This window comes from Crocuta crocuta, unplaced genomic scaffold (assembly GCF_008692635.1).
Source record: "Crocuta crocuta isolate KB4526 unplaced genomic scaffold, BGI_CrCroc_1.0 scaffold266, whole genome shotgun sequence".
Taxonomy (NCBI): Eukaryota; Metazoa; Chordata; class Mammalia; order Carnivora; family Hyaenidae; genus Crocuta; species Crocuta crocuta.
In genome coordinates, this window is record NW_027531005.1 from 4729924 (window position 1) to 4745349 (window position 15426).

Here is a 15426-nt window from a genome sequence, read left to right on the forward strand (position 1 = left end):
ATCAAAAAAGGCAATATGCTTTGGGGTGCCTGGGTGGCTCACATCTGCTCACTTCAAAAAAAAAAAAAAAAAAAAAAAAAAAGAGGCAAAATGCTCTACAGGCCAGATTTTTCCTACTTCTCACATACCTTGCTGAAAATATGCTTAAATTGCTCCAATGCATACTTTCTGGAAACAAAACACAGCTCTAAAAATTATCAAAATGTCTGAGTTCAAGCTTAAAAGTGTCCACAGAAGCTCTAAAGATCCCCATAGGTTATTATTCTCTGAAGTCTGTCCTTTTTCAAAATTAAGACGTCAGCTGTTTATAAATCACCTTCCATCTTTCTAATTCTTTAAAGTACAGTGGACATTAATCAATACTTTCATTTAATTCTCATTAAGAGGTTAAGAGAAACAATTCGGAAGGAAGTCTGTCAGAAAGTTTAGCAGAGGCAAATTTTGGGGGGAATTTAGAAAATGAAGTATTTAGTGTATCTATACATGAAAAATGTATACAACTAGGGCCACTGGGCTGGCTCAATTGGTGAAGCGTGTGACTCAATCTCAGGGTTGTGAGTTTGAGCCCCACATTGGGTGTAGAGATTTCTTAAAAATAAAAATCTTCAAAAACGTATATATCTACACATGAAATAATCCACTTTATTTTAACTCTAAGTGGAGTGAAGATAAGACAATCTGATGGGAAATAAACAAGAACAAGAGCCAGGAACTTGAAGTAGATTTGAAAAAAATACAGTTTTAAAATAGATAATACACCAAATTTCTCCTTATTAAAATAGTATAGTCTGAATTTGCTTTTTATCCAAATTTACCAGTGTTACAAAGAAGATATCTTTTTTTTTTAAATCCTCCTTTTCTTTTTTTAAATTTGGTTATTTATTTTGAGAGAGAGAGAGACAGACAGACAGACAGAAACTGCCAGCACATGGAGGGCCAGAGAGGGAGGGAAAGAGAGAGAATCCCAAGCAGGCTCCGCACTGCCAGTGCAGAGCCTGATGTGGGGCTCGAACTCATGAACCATGAGATCATGACCTGAGCTGAAACCAAGCTTCTGATGCTTAATCAACTGAGCCACTCAGGTGCCCCAAGATTATATTTTTGAGGGAGGTAATACTAATAGTACCCTGAATGAGGCACTTACTGTTTTTTTGTGCTACATGTTTTCCATAATTATTTCACCTAATTCTCTCAACTTAAGGTAAGTACTCTTATTACCTCCATTTTATAAATGGAGAAATTAAATATTAGAAAGGTGACTTGCTAGGGGCGCCTGGTTTGCTCAGTTGGTTAACTGTCTGACTTCGGCTCAGGTCATGATTTCGCCTCTGCATTGGGCTCTGGCTGACAGCTCAGAGCCTGGATCCTGCTTTGGATTCTGTGTCTCCTTCTCTCTCTCACTGCCCTTCCCCCTGCTCACGCTCTGTCTCTCTCAAAAATAATAAATAAATGTTAAAAATTAAAAAAAAAATAAATAAATAAAAAGAAAGGTACTTGCTAGAGGTCACTTTTTTAAAAGTAGGCTTCATGCCCAGCATGGAGCCCAAGGCAGGGCTAGAACTCACGATCCTGAGATCAAGATCTGAGCTGAGATAAAGAGTTGGACATTTAACCGACTAAGCCACCCAGGCACCTCTCAAAGTCCCTTTTTGAAATTAATTTTTTTGAAATTATCAGTGGCAGAGCTGATATCTGAACCTAGATTCTGACTCTTAATCACTCTCCTACACTCTCATCTCTTAACTACTAAACATACTGCTTCCCATAAGACAAGGTAGGAAGTAAAACCCCACAGGAATTTTCTTTCTTTTTTTTTTTCTATTGTTTGTATTGTTCTCAGTGTATCTGAGGTTTGCTTGGAATTCAAGTAAAACAAACTGTTCCTGAAAAATATATTAGCTGGCAGTGAATGGGGCACAGACTAAAGAAAGGAGTTAAGTTAAAGGTAAAATATTTGCTGACACCAAACTAACATATTTAAATGACTGCCAAGAAATTCTTGTTCTAAAGGCTAAATATAAGTCAGCCAGAAACATTTTAGTGCTGCCCACCAATAAAATAAAAATAATAGCTCTGGGCTGTGGTATTCATATATAACAAGGCACATGCTCATTCAAACAGAGTATCTATGTGCCAGGTTCCTAATTCATGTATCACTAAATCTGTTTCAAATGATGAACTTCACAAGGGTATGGGCTTTCTAAAATAATGCTTATACCTAGATTCTTCTTATACCTAGGGTTAAGATCTCTGTTAGCCTTCAAATATTTGTATGGAACAGTGCTAAGCGATTATCTAAATTTTCAGAGAATCTATGTTTTATAGCGGTGTGCTCAGTCCTGCCCTGTGGAATCCTACGTGTTATGGAATTAGAACTCAGGACTAGAGTTGCCTAGATCAGTGGAGAACCTTGATTACTGGTTATAGAACAGGAAAGGGCAAGACCCCAAGCAAAATTGCTATTCTTTCTCATCCCACTGAAAAACACCAGGATTATATATGTTCTGTTTTTTCTTTTGAGGTATGACTCACCTTTAGGAGACAAAAGGATAAAGAAGAAATTAAATTGCTATCCCAAAATGTTATTTTATTCCAGAGATAAAGACTAGTATCTGTATTCCATATATAGGGAAAATCTTAATACTACTGCTCAATTCTAAGGCAAATTATAATAGCACTGGCATGAATGGAATTAATAAGCATTTACCATGTGACTGTATTTTATAATGACAAGAGTGGGGCTGGAAATTCCCATACTTCAAAAGCCTATAATCTTGTTGAAAAGGTAAAGCTATCATAATGGCATATCCTAACCAAAAGATTCTTGAAAATTCACCTGGTTTCTACCAGATTCCCCACTTCACTACAGTCTAGTTACGTTAATAACCCATTAATACTAAATGAGAGTACTCCTACATGGAGACTGATGCCCATACCTGGAATGTGTGAGAAACACTGTAGTTTCAAGTTGGATTTATCTTCAACAATTAAGATAACAGCATACAAAATTTGCCATTTTCAGGAAAGACATACTGCATTTTCTCTGATCTCAAACACTTTTTCACTGCCTACCCCATCACCAATCTGTTGAATCCACAAAGAACAAACTGAGAGGAAAAATCATTCCACCAAGAAGCATCATCTAATAGCTAAGTATAGGACCAAACAGCCTATATTCCAAACAATGCTATACAAGCTAATTTATTTTGATCATGTTTCTACTGCCATGTGTTTGCATAATAACCCAGCAATTGGTGTAACAGAAACTGCAAACTGACCCAACTGGTGACTGATGCTTGGAAAATAACTCTGTAGCAGGTTATTAGAAATTTTGCATGCTACTTTGAAACTGGTTTGTTTACATGAACATCTCACCTGATTCATTTAAAAGAAACCAAAATTCGATCCCCCAAAGGCTAGGGCATGTGAACTGGATAAACTACGCTGGAATACTTACCTAGAGCTGTAAAATCTGAACCAGATTTGAATAGAGCTGAAGCTAGGAGCTGAAACTGTAAAAGAAAAAAGAGAAGCAAATTAGCTGGCTAAGTGCATTAGAGAAAAATTACATATCAGTTTGACCATTAGCCACTGTAGGTCTCTGTACATGTGCTGCAGAAGTCTGTTCACTAAATGGTCGCAAGAAGAACACTACATTTAAAAAAATATGCTGATTTTTCGTTTTTTAAAACTTTTTTTGAGGGGGGAGGGGCAGAGAAAGAGGATGACATAGAATCCCAAGCAGGCTCCAAGCTGTCAGTGCAGAGCTTGATGACATGGGGCTCAAACTCACAAACTGTGAGATCATGACCTGAGCTGAAATGAAGAGTTGGACACTTAACTGAGTCACCCAGACGCCCCAAGAATATACTGATTTTTCTACTAGACTGCTTTCCAAAATACTAGACCAAATCTTGGAATTATTTTATTTTAAAATTTATTAAAATAAGTATGTATTTATTAACAAATAACAGGTCAACTGAAATTGAGAAAGTTTACAAGAACTATTATATTTACTTTAACTTGGGAGAACTATTTATCTTTATCTTGAATGAGGATGGATGGAAAATAGCTAAGTTAGAGTAGACCAATGCATAGAATCTCAATGGAATTACTTAGCACTTTGTAAGATCTGAGTGATTGATATCACTAATTCATCAAGATGTGCTTCCTGTCTTTAAAATTTCAGGTATCAATTGCTAATATTTGTAAGCTCTGACTTACGGCCTTTTGAAGGTCAGAGACTGGACAAGTATTCCACAAGTAATTATCTAAGCAAGAGTTAGGAAAAAAGGGAACAAAAGGAAGAACTTAAGATATATAGAAAAAAATTTTTTTTAAAAATACTCTGGTGGGGGGATGATTCAGTGGTTAAGTGTTGGATTTCGGCTCAGGTCATGATCTTGGTTTGTGCGTCTGAGCGCCACGTTGTGCTCTGTGCTGACAGGTCAGAGCCTGAAGCCTGCTTCAGATTCTGTGTCTCCTCTCTCTGCCCCTCCCCTGGTTCACGATCTGTCTCTTTCTCTTTCAAAAATAAATAAATGTTAAAAAATTTAAAAAATGTCCTCACTCTTAAAAAAAATATTCTGGGTTTTAGTCCTCTGTCAGATATATCTACTGCAAATATTATTTAGTCTGTGGCTTGTCTATTTTTCTAAAGTCTTCTAATGAAAATTTACTTCTAATGAAATCCAACTTAGCAGGCTTTTTCCTTTTAGGGCTAGTGCCTTTGTGTCATGTTCATGTAATCTCTGCCTATTCCAAGGTTGTAAAGATGTTTTCTTCTTGAAGCTTTTTTGTTTTAGGTTTTATATTTAGGTCCATCTTTTTTTTTTTTTTAATTTAATGTTCATTTATTTTTGAGAGACCGCACAAGCAGGGAAGGGTCAGACAGAGAGGAGAGACACAGAATCCCAAGGAGGTTCAAGGATCTGAGCTGTCAGCACACAGCCCGATGCGGGGCTTGAACCTGTGAACCGTGAGATCATGACCTCAGCCAAATTCAGATGCTTACCTGAATGAGCCACTCAGGCACCCCTATAATTTTTATTTTCTAACTGTTCATTGCTAATATAAAAATAATTGCTTTTTTTCCTATCAACCCTGTATTCTATAACCTTGCTAAATTCACTTACTTTAATATATTGTTTTGTAAACTGCACAGGGTTTTCCACATACACAATAATGTGATCTACACACAACAGTTCTGCTTTTCCATTTCCAATCCATAAACTGTCTATTCCTTTTTCTTACCTTATTACACTAGCTATACCTTCTGGCACAAGGCTGAACAGAGGATGTCTGTTGATAGCAGACTTCCTTTCCTTGTCATAATCTTCAGGGAAAGAATTTTACAATTAATTATGAGTGCGAGTTTCATAGATGTTCTTTATGAGATTTAGGAAGTTTCTTTTCATTTCTCATTTGCTAAGAATTTTTTAAATCATAAATGGGTTTTATGTTTTGTCAAAGGCTTATTCTCCACTTATTGAGATAATCTATGGCTTTTCTCCTTCATTCTTTCAATGTGGTGAACGACTGATTTTAACATGTTACACTGACTTCATAATCCTAGAATACACTATCACTTAGTCATTATGCAACCTTTTTATCTATTGGATTCAATTAGCTAAAATTTTAAGAATTTTGCATCTATATTCACAAGAGGTACTGGTTTATAGTTTACGTTGCTTGCAATATTTTTGCTGGTTTTTAAATAACAGTCAAGGTGCTTCATAACAGGATATAGAAAGCACTGTCTTCCTCTCCTTTCTTAGAGTCTATGAAGAGTTGCTATTTTTACTTGCTTAAATGGTTGACTGAATGAATTCAGTGAGACAGCCATCAGGACTACAGCTTTCCTTGTTTTCTTTCAAAAAACATTTTGAAAAAAAATTTTTTTTTTAAAATAAATTTTAGAGAGTGTGTGTGAGACAGCAAGCAGAGAGTGGAGGGACAGAGTGGGAGAGAATCTTAAGCAGGCTCCCTGTTCAGCAAGGAGCCTAATGCGGGGTTCAATCCTAGGGTCCTGGGATCATTAGTAGGTACCCTGAAAGGTTTTTTTGTTTTGTTTTGAAGTTTATTTATTTTGAGAAAGAGAAAGAGAGAGGAAGTGGCAGTAGGTATGGGGAAAGAGAATCCCAAGCAGGCTCCACGTTGTGAGCAGAGTCCAATGTGGGGCTGGAACTCAACTCACTAGAATTTATCCTTTAAATTAAACCATGAGACTGCTCGCTTCAGCAGCACATGTACTAAACCATGAGATCATGACTTGAGCTTAAATCAAGAGTCAGATGCTTAGCTGACTGAGCCACTCAAGTGCCTCCCAAAAGTTTTTAATTACAAATTCAATCTCTGTCTATAACTGATATGGAGTTCCTTAAGATTTTCTAATTCTTCTTGTGTCTGTTTTGTTGTGCCTTCCAAGTTGTCCATTTCATCAAGTTGTTGAATTTGTTGGTAGTTGTTTACAGTATCTCCTTATTTTCTCTTAACGTATAAAGGGTCTGTAATGATGTTGACAATTTATATTTTCATTATTTTTTTTTCTCCTAAGTTTGGCTATTTCATTCACCTTTTCAAAGAACCAACTTTTCACTTAAAATGTTTTTTTCTATTATTTGTTTCCTAGTTCATTATTTTCCAATTTTCTACTTATTTGAGGGTTAATTTGTTCCTCTTTTCTGGCATCTAAGGTGAAAGATAAACTACTTGTTCTATATATAGAAGGATAGGGAGAACACTATTATTTTAATAATCTGATTAAGTGGAACTGATATGTACTGGCCTAGAATTTTAACAGGTATCAAGTGATACTATATAATCTGAATAAAGCCAAACTTGAATATCCAACTCTCACCTCAATGTATAAGGCTGGCTGTTCCACAAGCACCTCAAACTGAAGCTATCCAACATTATACTCCTGATCCCAGTCAGGAGTCCCCACCCACCACCCCAAACTGGGTCGACCCACAGCCTTCTCATTTCAGTTGATAGTAACTCCATCCAGTAAGGCTAGTAACTCTGAGTCATTTTTTTCAAACCCTACATACAACTGATCATAAAATTCTTTAAAAAAACTTTAAAAAAGTTTTAATTTAAATTTTAGTTAGTTAACATACAGTGTAATATTAGTTTCAAGTGTACAACACTGTGATTCAACACTTCCATACCTCACCCAGAGCGCATCACAAGTGCATTCCTTAATACCCATCACCGATTTAACCCACCCTCATCCACCTCCCTTCTGGTAACCGTTAGTTTGTTTTCTACAGTTAAGAGCCTGATGGGGTACCTGGCTGGTTCAGGTGGTAGAGTGTGTGACTCTTGATGGGTCTGAGCCCCACGCTGGATGCGGAAATTACTTTACAAAAAAAAAAGTCTGTTTCTTGGTTTGCCTTTCCCTTTTCCCCCTTTGCTCATCTGTTTCTTAAATTGCACATACTGAGTAAAATCACATGGTATTTGTCTTTCTCTATTTGTTTAGTATAATATTCTCTAGCTCTGTCAATGTCATTGCAAATGGGAAGATTTCATTCTTTTTTATGGCTGATAATATTCTACTACGTGTAGTAGACACGTGTGTCTACACGTGTGTGTACACGTACACACACACACACACACACACACACACACACACATAATATCAGTTATGTATCCTTGGGCTGTTTCCACAATTTGCCTAGTATAGATAATGCAGCTATAAACATCAAAGTGCATGTATCCCTTTAAATTAGCATTTTTGTATTCTTTGGGTAAATATCTAGTAATGCAATTGCTGGATCATAAACTAGTTCTATATTTAACTTTCTGAGGAAGCTCTATCCTGTTTTCCACAGTGGCTGCACCAGTTTGCATTCCCACTGTTAATTCCACTGTTAACATATACTGAGAATTTGATCTACTTTACTTCTCACTATTTCTACTGCTGCTACTTTGGTCTGAGCTACAATAATCCCTTCCTTAGAATTTCTATAGTCTCTTGTGCCTTCATTCTTATTCTCCTTTAGTCTATTCTCAATACAGCAGTCGGAATGATCTTAGATCTTAGTGATCTTAGTCAGGTAAGACATAAAGCAGATCACATCACTCCTCTGCACAATAACTTGAACTAGCTCCTTATTCATTCAGAGTGAAAACCAAAGTCCTAACACTGACTTAAGAAGTCATTCACAATCTGATTTCCCAATCCCTGCTCTTAACCTCTCTGACCTCATCTCTGACTCCTCTGAATATTTTTACCTCTAGTCTAGCCACACTGGCCTATGTGCTGTTCTACACAAAGCCAGAATGCTCCTACCCTCGCTCGAGTCCTTGTTCTAGTCCTCTCTTTGCTAGGAATTATCTTGCCCAAATTCTCTGCTTCAATTACTTCCTCACACCCTTCAAGTCTTTGTGTACAGCTCATTTCTAAATAAGGCCTGGTATGAGCATCCTACTTAACACTGTAACTGCCCAATTCTCACCCCTTCTAACTCTGATCTCCCTTTACCTTTTTTTATCTCGTTTTAATTTTCTCCTTATACCTATTAATTTCCATTGTACTATATAATTTATATACTTTATAAATTATACTTTATAATTTACTATATGTTTATTGTCTGTCTCTCTCTATTAGTAGTAAGTACCACCTAAGTGGTAGTCAGGTAGCACTAATGGTACCTCTGTGCCTAGGAGAATGCCTGGCATATTGTAGAGACTTGTTACACATCGGTTAAATGAATGACACCAGTACTTTGGAAGCTCAGTAGAAATATAATTAATATAAAATGTGTAATACTGGCTGAAAACTTATTTTTCTCATTCCTTCTCTATTATAGAATCCTTTCTGAAAATGGCAGAAATAATTTAGGCAATCTTCTCTTTGTTCTTTTCTAGAAAAAGATATCATTTTCATAAGGTTACCAGGAGCTCATTGCCAATTTAGAATCCATGTTCTGGAGACTGAAGGAAAGCAAAGAATCATTATTTGGTATACAGCTGGTAATCTACCATCATTTTCCAATAATAGGGACAATGATAATCATCATCATGATAATAGGGCCCCCTAAAAGAGAAAAATCTAAAAACCACTTTTAGTTGCTGATACAATCATTTAATATAATAAAAAATTTACAAAATATACATAGAGAATGAAAACAAGCTACTAGAGAAAACAGACAGCAGTAAGGTCTGTTTGATAAGTGGAACGATATCTTCTAAGGAGAGTGACAATCTCTACGCCTTACTAACAAATACTGTGAGTATATATCCTAGAAACGTCACCAAGGGATTTCTTTTCCCAAAACAAAATCCATTTGCACATTTTAAAACAAAATAATAATCCCACAGACCAGTAATTCTCAATGTCAGAGATGTTTTCTGTTACATAAGAGCAGACAGAAAATCTGAGGGTGAGGGTATTGTTTTGAAAAAGTTTTGGAAGTGATTCAGATGCTGACACACATGTGCAAAGCACCATTTTAACTAACTTCAACTAGGGCTAAATAACTCTCCATAGATAAAACTATTAAGAAATGGAATGGAAGTGTGTGGCACACAAAATCATAATTTGAAACTGTTGAGGAAAGGAGAAAAAGAGAAACCTGCTACCAAAATTAAATTTTTTTTTTAATTTATTTCTAGGAGAGAGAGAGAGACAGCGTGAGCAGGGGAGGGTCAGAGAGAGAGGAGTCCCAGAATGAAATAGGCTCCCGGCTCTGAGCTGGCAGTCAGCACAGAGCCCGACGCGGGGCCCGAACCCACGAACCGCGAGATCATGACCCAAGCGAAAGTCGGACGCTTAACCGAATAAGCCACCCAGGCGCCCCCTGCTACCAAAATTTTAAAAATGGCTCAGCTGAACTTGAGATACCTCCATGTCCTGGTTTTTCCCATTAGCTTAGTTTTAAGAACAAACTGTCTGTTTTCTTTGGCCTACTTGTAGTTCACAAAGCTGAATTTATTTACTTTGCAATATTTTGTTTTAAGGTTTTATTTTTTTCTTTTTTGAGAGATAGTGGGTGAGGGGCAGAGAGAAAATCCCAAGCAGGTTCTGCAATGTCAGCGCAGAGCTGGACACAGGGCTTGAATTCACAAACCGTGAGATCATGACCTGAGCCGAAGTTGAACGCTTAACTGACTGAGCCATGCAGGCGCCCTTGTTCTTGTTTGTTTTTTAAAAATAAGGGAAAAAAATAAAAATAAAAAAATAAGAGAAAAACGAACGTTCCAGGGTAACAGCCATGTTAGACAGACTCCGGAGAAAACACAAGGAATCTATTTATAACTTTCAAATGCCTGGTCTAATACAATGCACATTAACGGGCTGTTTACAACTATGTTCGGTTATAAGCCATAACAGATTAAACCAAACGTATTCTGCTACTTGGCAAAACTATGATACTTTCCCCATTTCAAATAGTATCATGAACTGACTGAAGACGCAAGGAGGACAATTAACTGTTCCCCTTCAGGGGGTCCTATAGTGTGTTCTGCTGACTCCCCACCTAGGGAAGGGTTACAGCCAATACTGAGTAAGAGCAAGCAGGCTTCTTTTCACAGTAGGCAACTATGGAAGAGAAGCTCTTTGTTTTGGTGCCAAGGACACACAGGTTCTACTGCTTAAAAATACAATGAACTTGGTGCCTGAAAGTGATTTGACATTAAATCCAAAGCCTGTGTCACTGGGGAACAAAGAAAAGCACTGCCTGATGTTGCTATTACAAAGAAAAAGCGAAGCAACGGGTAACAGGGAAGTAGATGGAAGGAACAGAACTAGATATCGTCAGCAACAATTCTGTGAGTAGAAGGTAAAATAGATTGCAGTTCAGATGTTGCGAGATGAACTATGAACAAGAATGCTTGGCAAAAGTTAAAAGTGACGAAAGGAATCTCAGACATTAGTAGGAAGACCTGCTGTAAGACTATGAAATTCACTGCAGGCGTATTCACACACCATAGATAGGCAAATATGCCCCCAAAATATTACGTCTTCTCCTTCCCTCCCCTATTTGGTTGGGGAATCCTGGTGAATGAAGTCAGTAGAATGTAGTTAAACTATCCTGCTAGGACACTCATATAGCTATGTATCAAGGTAGCAGGGAGTCTCACTCCTTCCAACCCCTTTTCACTTTCTCCCTACAAAAGAGAGTTTTCTTTCTTCTCTTTAGGGATTCGGAAGTACCAACAGAAAAGTTCAGGGACACCTGGGTGGCTCAGTCAGTTGAGCATCTGACTTTTGGTGTCGGCTCAGGTCATGATCCCAGGGTCATGGGATCAAGTTCCATGTCGGATTCTCTCTCTCTGCCCCTCTTCCCTGCTTGCACTATCTTAAAAAAAAAAAAAAAAAAAAAAAAAAAAAAGTTCAAACTGAGCCATTATGTAATCCTTAAGTGAAAGAAGCATAGGACCATGAAAATAAAAGTTTCTATTTCCTTCCCAACACAAAACTAATGTCTAAATTAAAAATTTTAACTTGAGAATCCTTTCCTGAATGGACCAAGGGCTTTTTGTATGATCTGAAACTTTTGTTATCACATGAAAGTAAGCAATTCAATTTTTATTTCATCTGTTCGTGCCACTTTTTTTTCTTGAGAGAAAGATCGCGTGCGCATTAAGCAAAGAGAGAGAGAGTCCTAAGCAGGCCCCATGCTGTCAGTGTGGAGCCTGATGTGGACTTGAACCCACAAAATGAGAGGCCATAACATGAGCTGAAACCAAGAGTCAGACACCCAACAGACTGAGCCACCCAGGTACTCCTGCTCTATGCCACTTTAAAAATTATTGGTGTCATCATATTTTCCCCATTTTCCTTTAAGTATCTCAGAGCAAAATCAGCAAGTAAGAGTTAGAAAGACTTTTTTATTAATGCTCACTTCTAAAGTTTATTACCATCTTTACCTCTTTTGTCTCTTCTGGGTCTGAATGATCCACAGTTATATAAAGATCGTTTTGCAAGTATTTCAGGGCACTAAGGGGATCCATTTGGGCCTTTTCTTCAAACCTAGAAAATGTAAACAAGAACAATAATTGTCTGGAGTTATGGGAAAACATCAGAGATGTCACTCAGACCTGGAGTGGAATATTGTGTCTAAGGAATCATTGTGGATATCTGTGTTTGGGAATCCAGAAGTGAGAATTCTGCCATGGTGACAGTACAGCTGTGCAGTCCCTGGAGATGTGATGGTGATGCCAGGTGGTCACGGGCAGCTGTGGAGTGAGAGACTGGGTAGGAGCACTTCCTACCCTCTTCTTAAACCTACAAGCTAAGGTTAAATCAACTACAAACCATAGTGAACATCTCAAATATTTTAGATAACAAAAGTGCAAAAGAGCCAAATATGTTTCTTGAGAAACAAGGAGTGATAAAATAAAAATACCTGATTAGATTTGTGTAATATACATTCCACTAGANATTGTAGCAACCACTTATCAAGTATTTGTTATATGCTAGACACTGTATCAAGTATTTTACATATATTACTTCATTTATCCCCGCTATGATGACAGTAAGTTTTATTATCATTTTTTAAGAAACAGATGAGAAACTGAGGTTCAGACAATGAACTTGGACAATATAAGAGCTAAAAAAGAAACAATAAGTTAGTTCTCCAAAAGAATAAAAGTCTGTTTGGGGCTATTTATCTATTTAAAAAAGATACTATGTGGGGTGCCTGCATGGCTCAGTTGGTTAGGGCATCCAACTTCGGCTCAGGTCATGATCTCATGGTCCGTGGGTTCAAGCCCCGCCTCAGGCTCTGTACTGACAGCTCGGAGCCTGGAGCCTTTTTCGGATTCTGTCTCCCTCTCTCTCTGACCCTCCCCTGTTCACACTGTCTCTCTCTCTCTCAGAAATAAATAAAACATTAAAAAAAAAAGATACTATCTTTTTGTTATAACATAATTATATATGGTTTTATTAATAAGTAATAAATAGGATGCTTTTCAAAATATTGTACAGAGAGAAAGTAAAGAAGACATTTAATGTCATTTGGGAAAGGAAAATAATGAGCTTTTCACAATGGAATTCAGGCTGATGGCATCAATTAAGCTCCTGTCTTCAGAGTTAATCTTGGTGATAGAATACCTGTATTTCAAGAAGGGCAAAGACTAGCAAAATATTACAGCTCTGTTGTACCAGACAGCACCATGACTGTCAGCTAGCCTTTGAGCCCTCAGATGAGAGAGTTCCTTAGGCAGAGGTCATGTAACTCCACCATCTTGTCCAAAACGGTTTAGATCAGTTTTGGTACCTGAGACAAAAGCAATCCTCTCAAGCTTGACCAGCAGTTTATAAAGTGTCCTGGCAGAATTATTCCCAATACCTGAAGATAGGAATACTATCTTGAGGGAGCTCGATCTAAGGAGGTACTCTTAAAGAATCTGAATGTGAGATACACAAGGACACAAAAGGCACTCAAAACACAGAAGTCGGTAAACAGAAGACATGAAATAGTAGGTAGATTCCTTCCCTTCCTACCCCTCTTTGCCTTCCTTTTTTCTTATCTACCTACCTACTTATTTACTGAAGCCACACTTACCTACCTACCTACCGATCGATCTTCCCTCCCTCTCTCCCATCTTCCCATCCATCCATCCATCCATCCATCCATCCATCCATCCATCCATCCATCCATCCAGGGAAGCTAGGAGGTTAGGGAGAGCAAAGACTGGAATAATCACCAGATAAGGAGAAGTAGGTAGTAAGAAGCAGAAAGGCAGAGGCTAAGTTACAAGGAAAGCTACTATAGTGGCTCCTCCTCACTAGAATTGTTCTAAGACCCTAAACAATTCTCCATCAGGCCTCACCTTCCAAATGCTAAGGGAATGTCTTAATTCTCTAGATATTCTCATAATAACTTTTCTTCTAGTGAGGTATCTTAAGAATGGTATGTTTTCTTTCATCTTTTTTCTAAACTTTCTTTGGCTTGCAAAAACTTATCATTGGACTTATGTCTGTAATGCAGAATTCTATTTCAGCCAACAACTGGGCCCTGTACCTAAAGGGACAGGAATTAGTCCTATAAAAAGTTTTCTTTTGCCCCTTTTCTATCCCCAAATCATCAAGTTCGGAAACTTGAATGTTATAGGAAAAAATAATAGTGGCAGTTAATTTACTGTATTGTGTAGCACCATTAAGAATAAAGAGAGATTTCTTGGCATACAATATACTTCTCTCCTTCCAAATTTATATTTTGACTAAATAGAATACATACTGTTTTCCATAAGAACAATAAAAATAAACAAGCTAGCACAGGAGTATAGGGTAAGGTTTCATATAATGAAACATTAGGTATGTAATATGTAATTTAAACTAAAAAGGTAGTTTTCATGCTCTACTCAATTCATAGAAAGCAACTTCTATTTATTCTGTCTGAAATGTAGCAATGTTCCTCAAACTCTTGAATTCATCTAAGAGTTGGTAGAAAAAAGGAGTCTATTTTATTTCAAATGTCTAAAACAGGAGTGCCTGGCTAGCTCAGTTAATGGAGCATGTGACTCTTGATCTCGGGGTTGTGAGTTGAAGCCCCACACTGGGGGTAGATATTACTTAAAAATAAAATCTTGGGGCGCTTGGGTAGCTCAGTCGGTTAAACATCCGACTTTGGCCATGATCTCATGGTTCATGAGTTTGAGCCCCATATCTATGCTGACAGCTCAGAGCCTGGAACCTTCTTCAGATTCTGTGTCTCCCTCTCTCTCTCTCCTCCTCTCCAGCCTGCACTCTGTCTCTGTCTCTCTCAAAAATAAACAAACACTAAAACCAAAAAAAAAAAAACCCAAACTTAAAACAATAAAATAAAATAAAATGGGCCTTTCATTGTCAGTTCAAATTAGTAGTAGACAAGATTCTCAAGATGCCCTAGCAGTTACCCCTGACTGCTCTCCTCTCCTAACCATATCCAATCCATCAAGAAATTCAGTCAGTGCAATCTTCAATGCCTATCCAGAATCTCACTGGGCTTTCTTGATCTCTTTTACGGAGTGTCTCTTCCCCCACCTTCCCTCAAATGGTGATGGTCTTCAGATAAGGCCCGGCATCTAATAATTGGCCCAGACCTTTCCTCCAAATGCTAACAGATGATCTCTAAAACCTAAAGTGCACTAAACTGAACTCATCTGTCCCAACACATGAACCTGTTGTTTCCGAAGAATTCCCCATTTGAGGGAAAATAGCCACAACCTTTCACTCAGTTCTTTTGGAAGAAAATCCGGAATGGTTTTATTAAAAGAAGTCTGAGTATGTTATTCCTCTACAGAAAATCTTTCAATGCTTTTCCTTTCACTCAGGGTAAAAGCCAAAGACTTTTCACCAGTTGTCCCCTTCTTATCTCTCTGACCTCATGTCCTCCACAATTGCCCCACTCAGTCTACCTCTACCACGCTGTCTTCCTCAATTGATTTCTTAAATAATCCAGGAGTATTTTTAACCTCAGAGCCTCATCT

General features: G+C 37.6%; 1 protein-coding gene across 2 annotated transcripts in view; it reads right to left on the reverse strand.

Moving 5' to 3' along the window:
• The window catches only part of MKLN1 (muskelin 1), a 331507-nt gene that overhangs the window by 7656 nt on the left and 308425 nt on the right, over positions 1-15426 (reverse strand). For both annotated transcript variants that reach the window (XM_077770721.1, XM_077770722.1), the window contains exons 17-18: positions 11881-11983; positions 3458-3512 (exon numbers count right to left, since the gene is read on the reverse strand). In XM_077770721.1, the coding sequence (XP_077626847.1) occupies positions 3458-3512; positions 11881-11983 (158 nt within the window). The remainder of the gene's footprint in view (positions 1-3457; positions 3513-11880; positions 11984-15426) is intronic.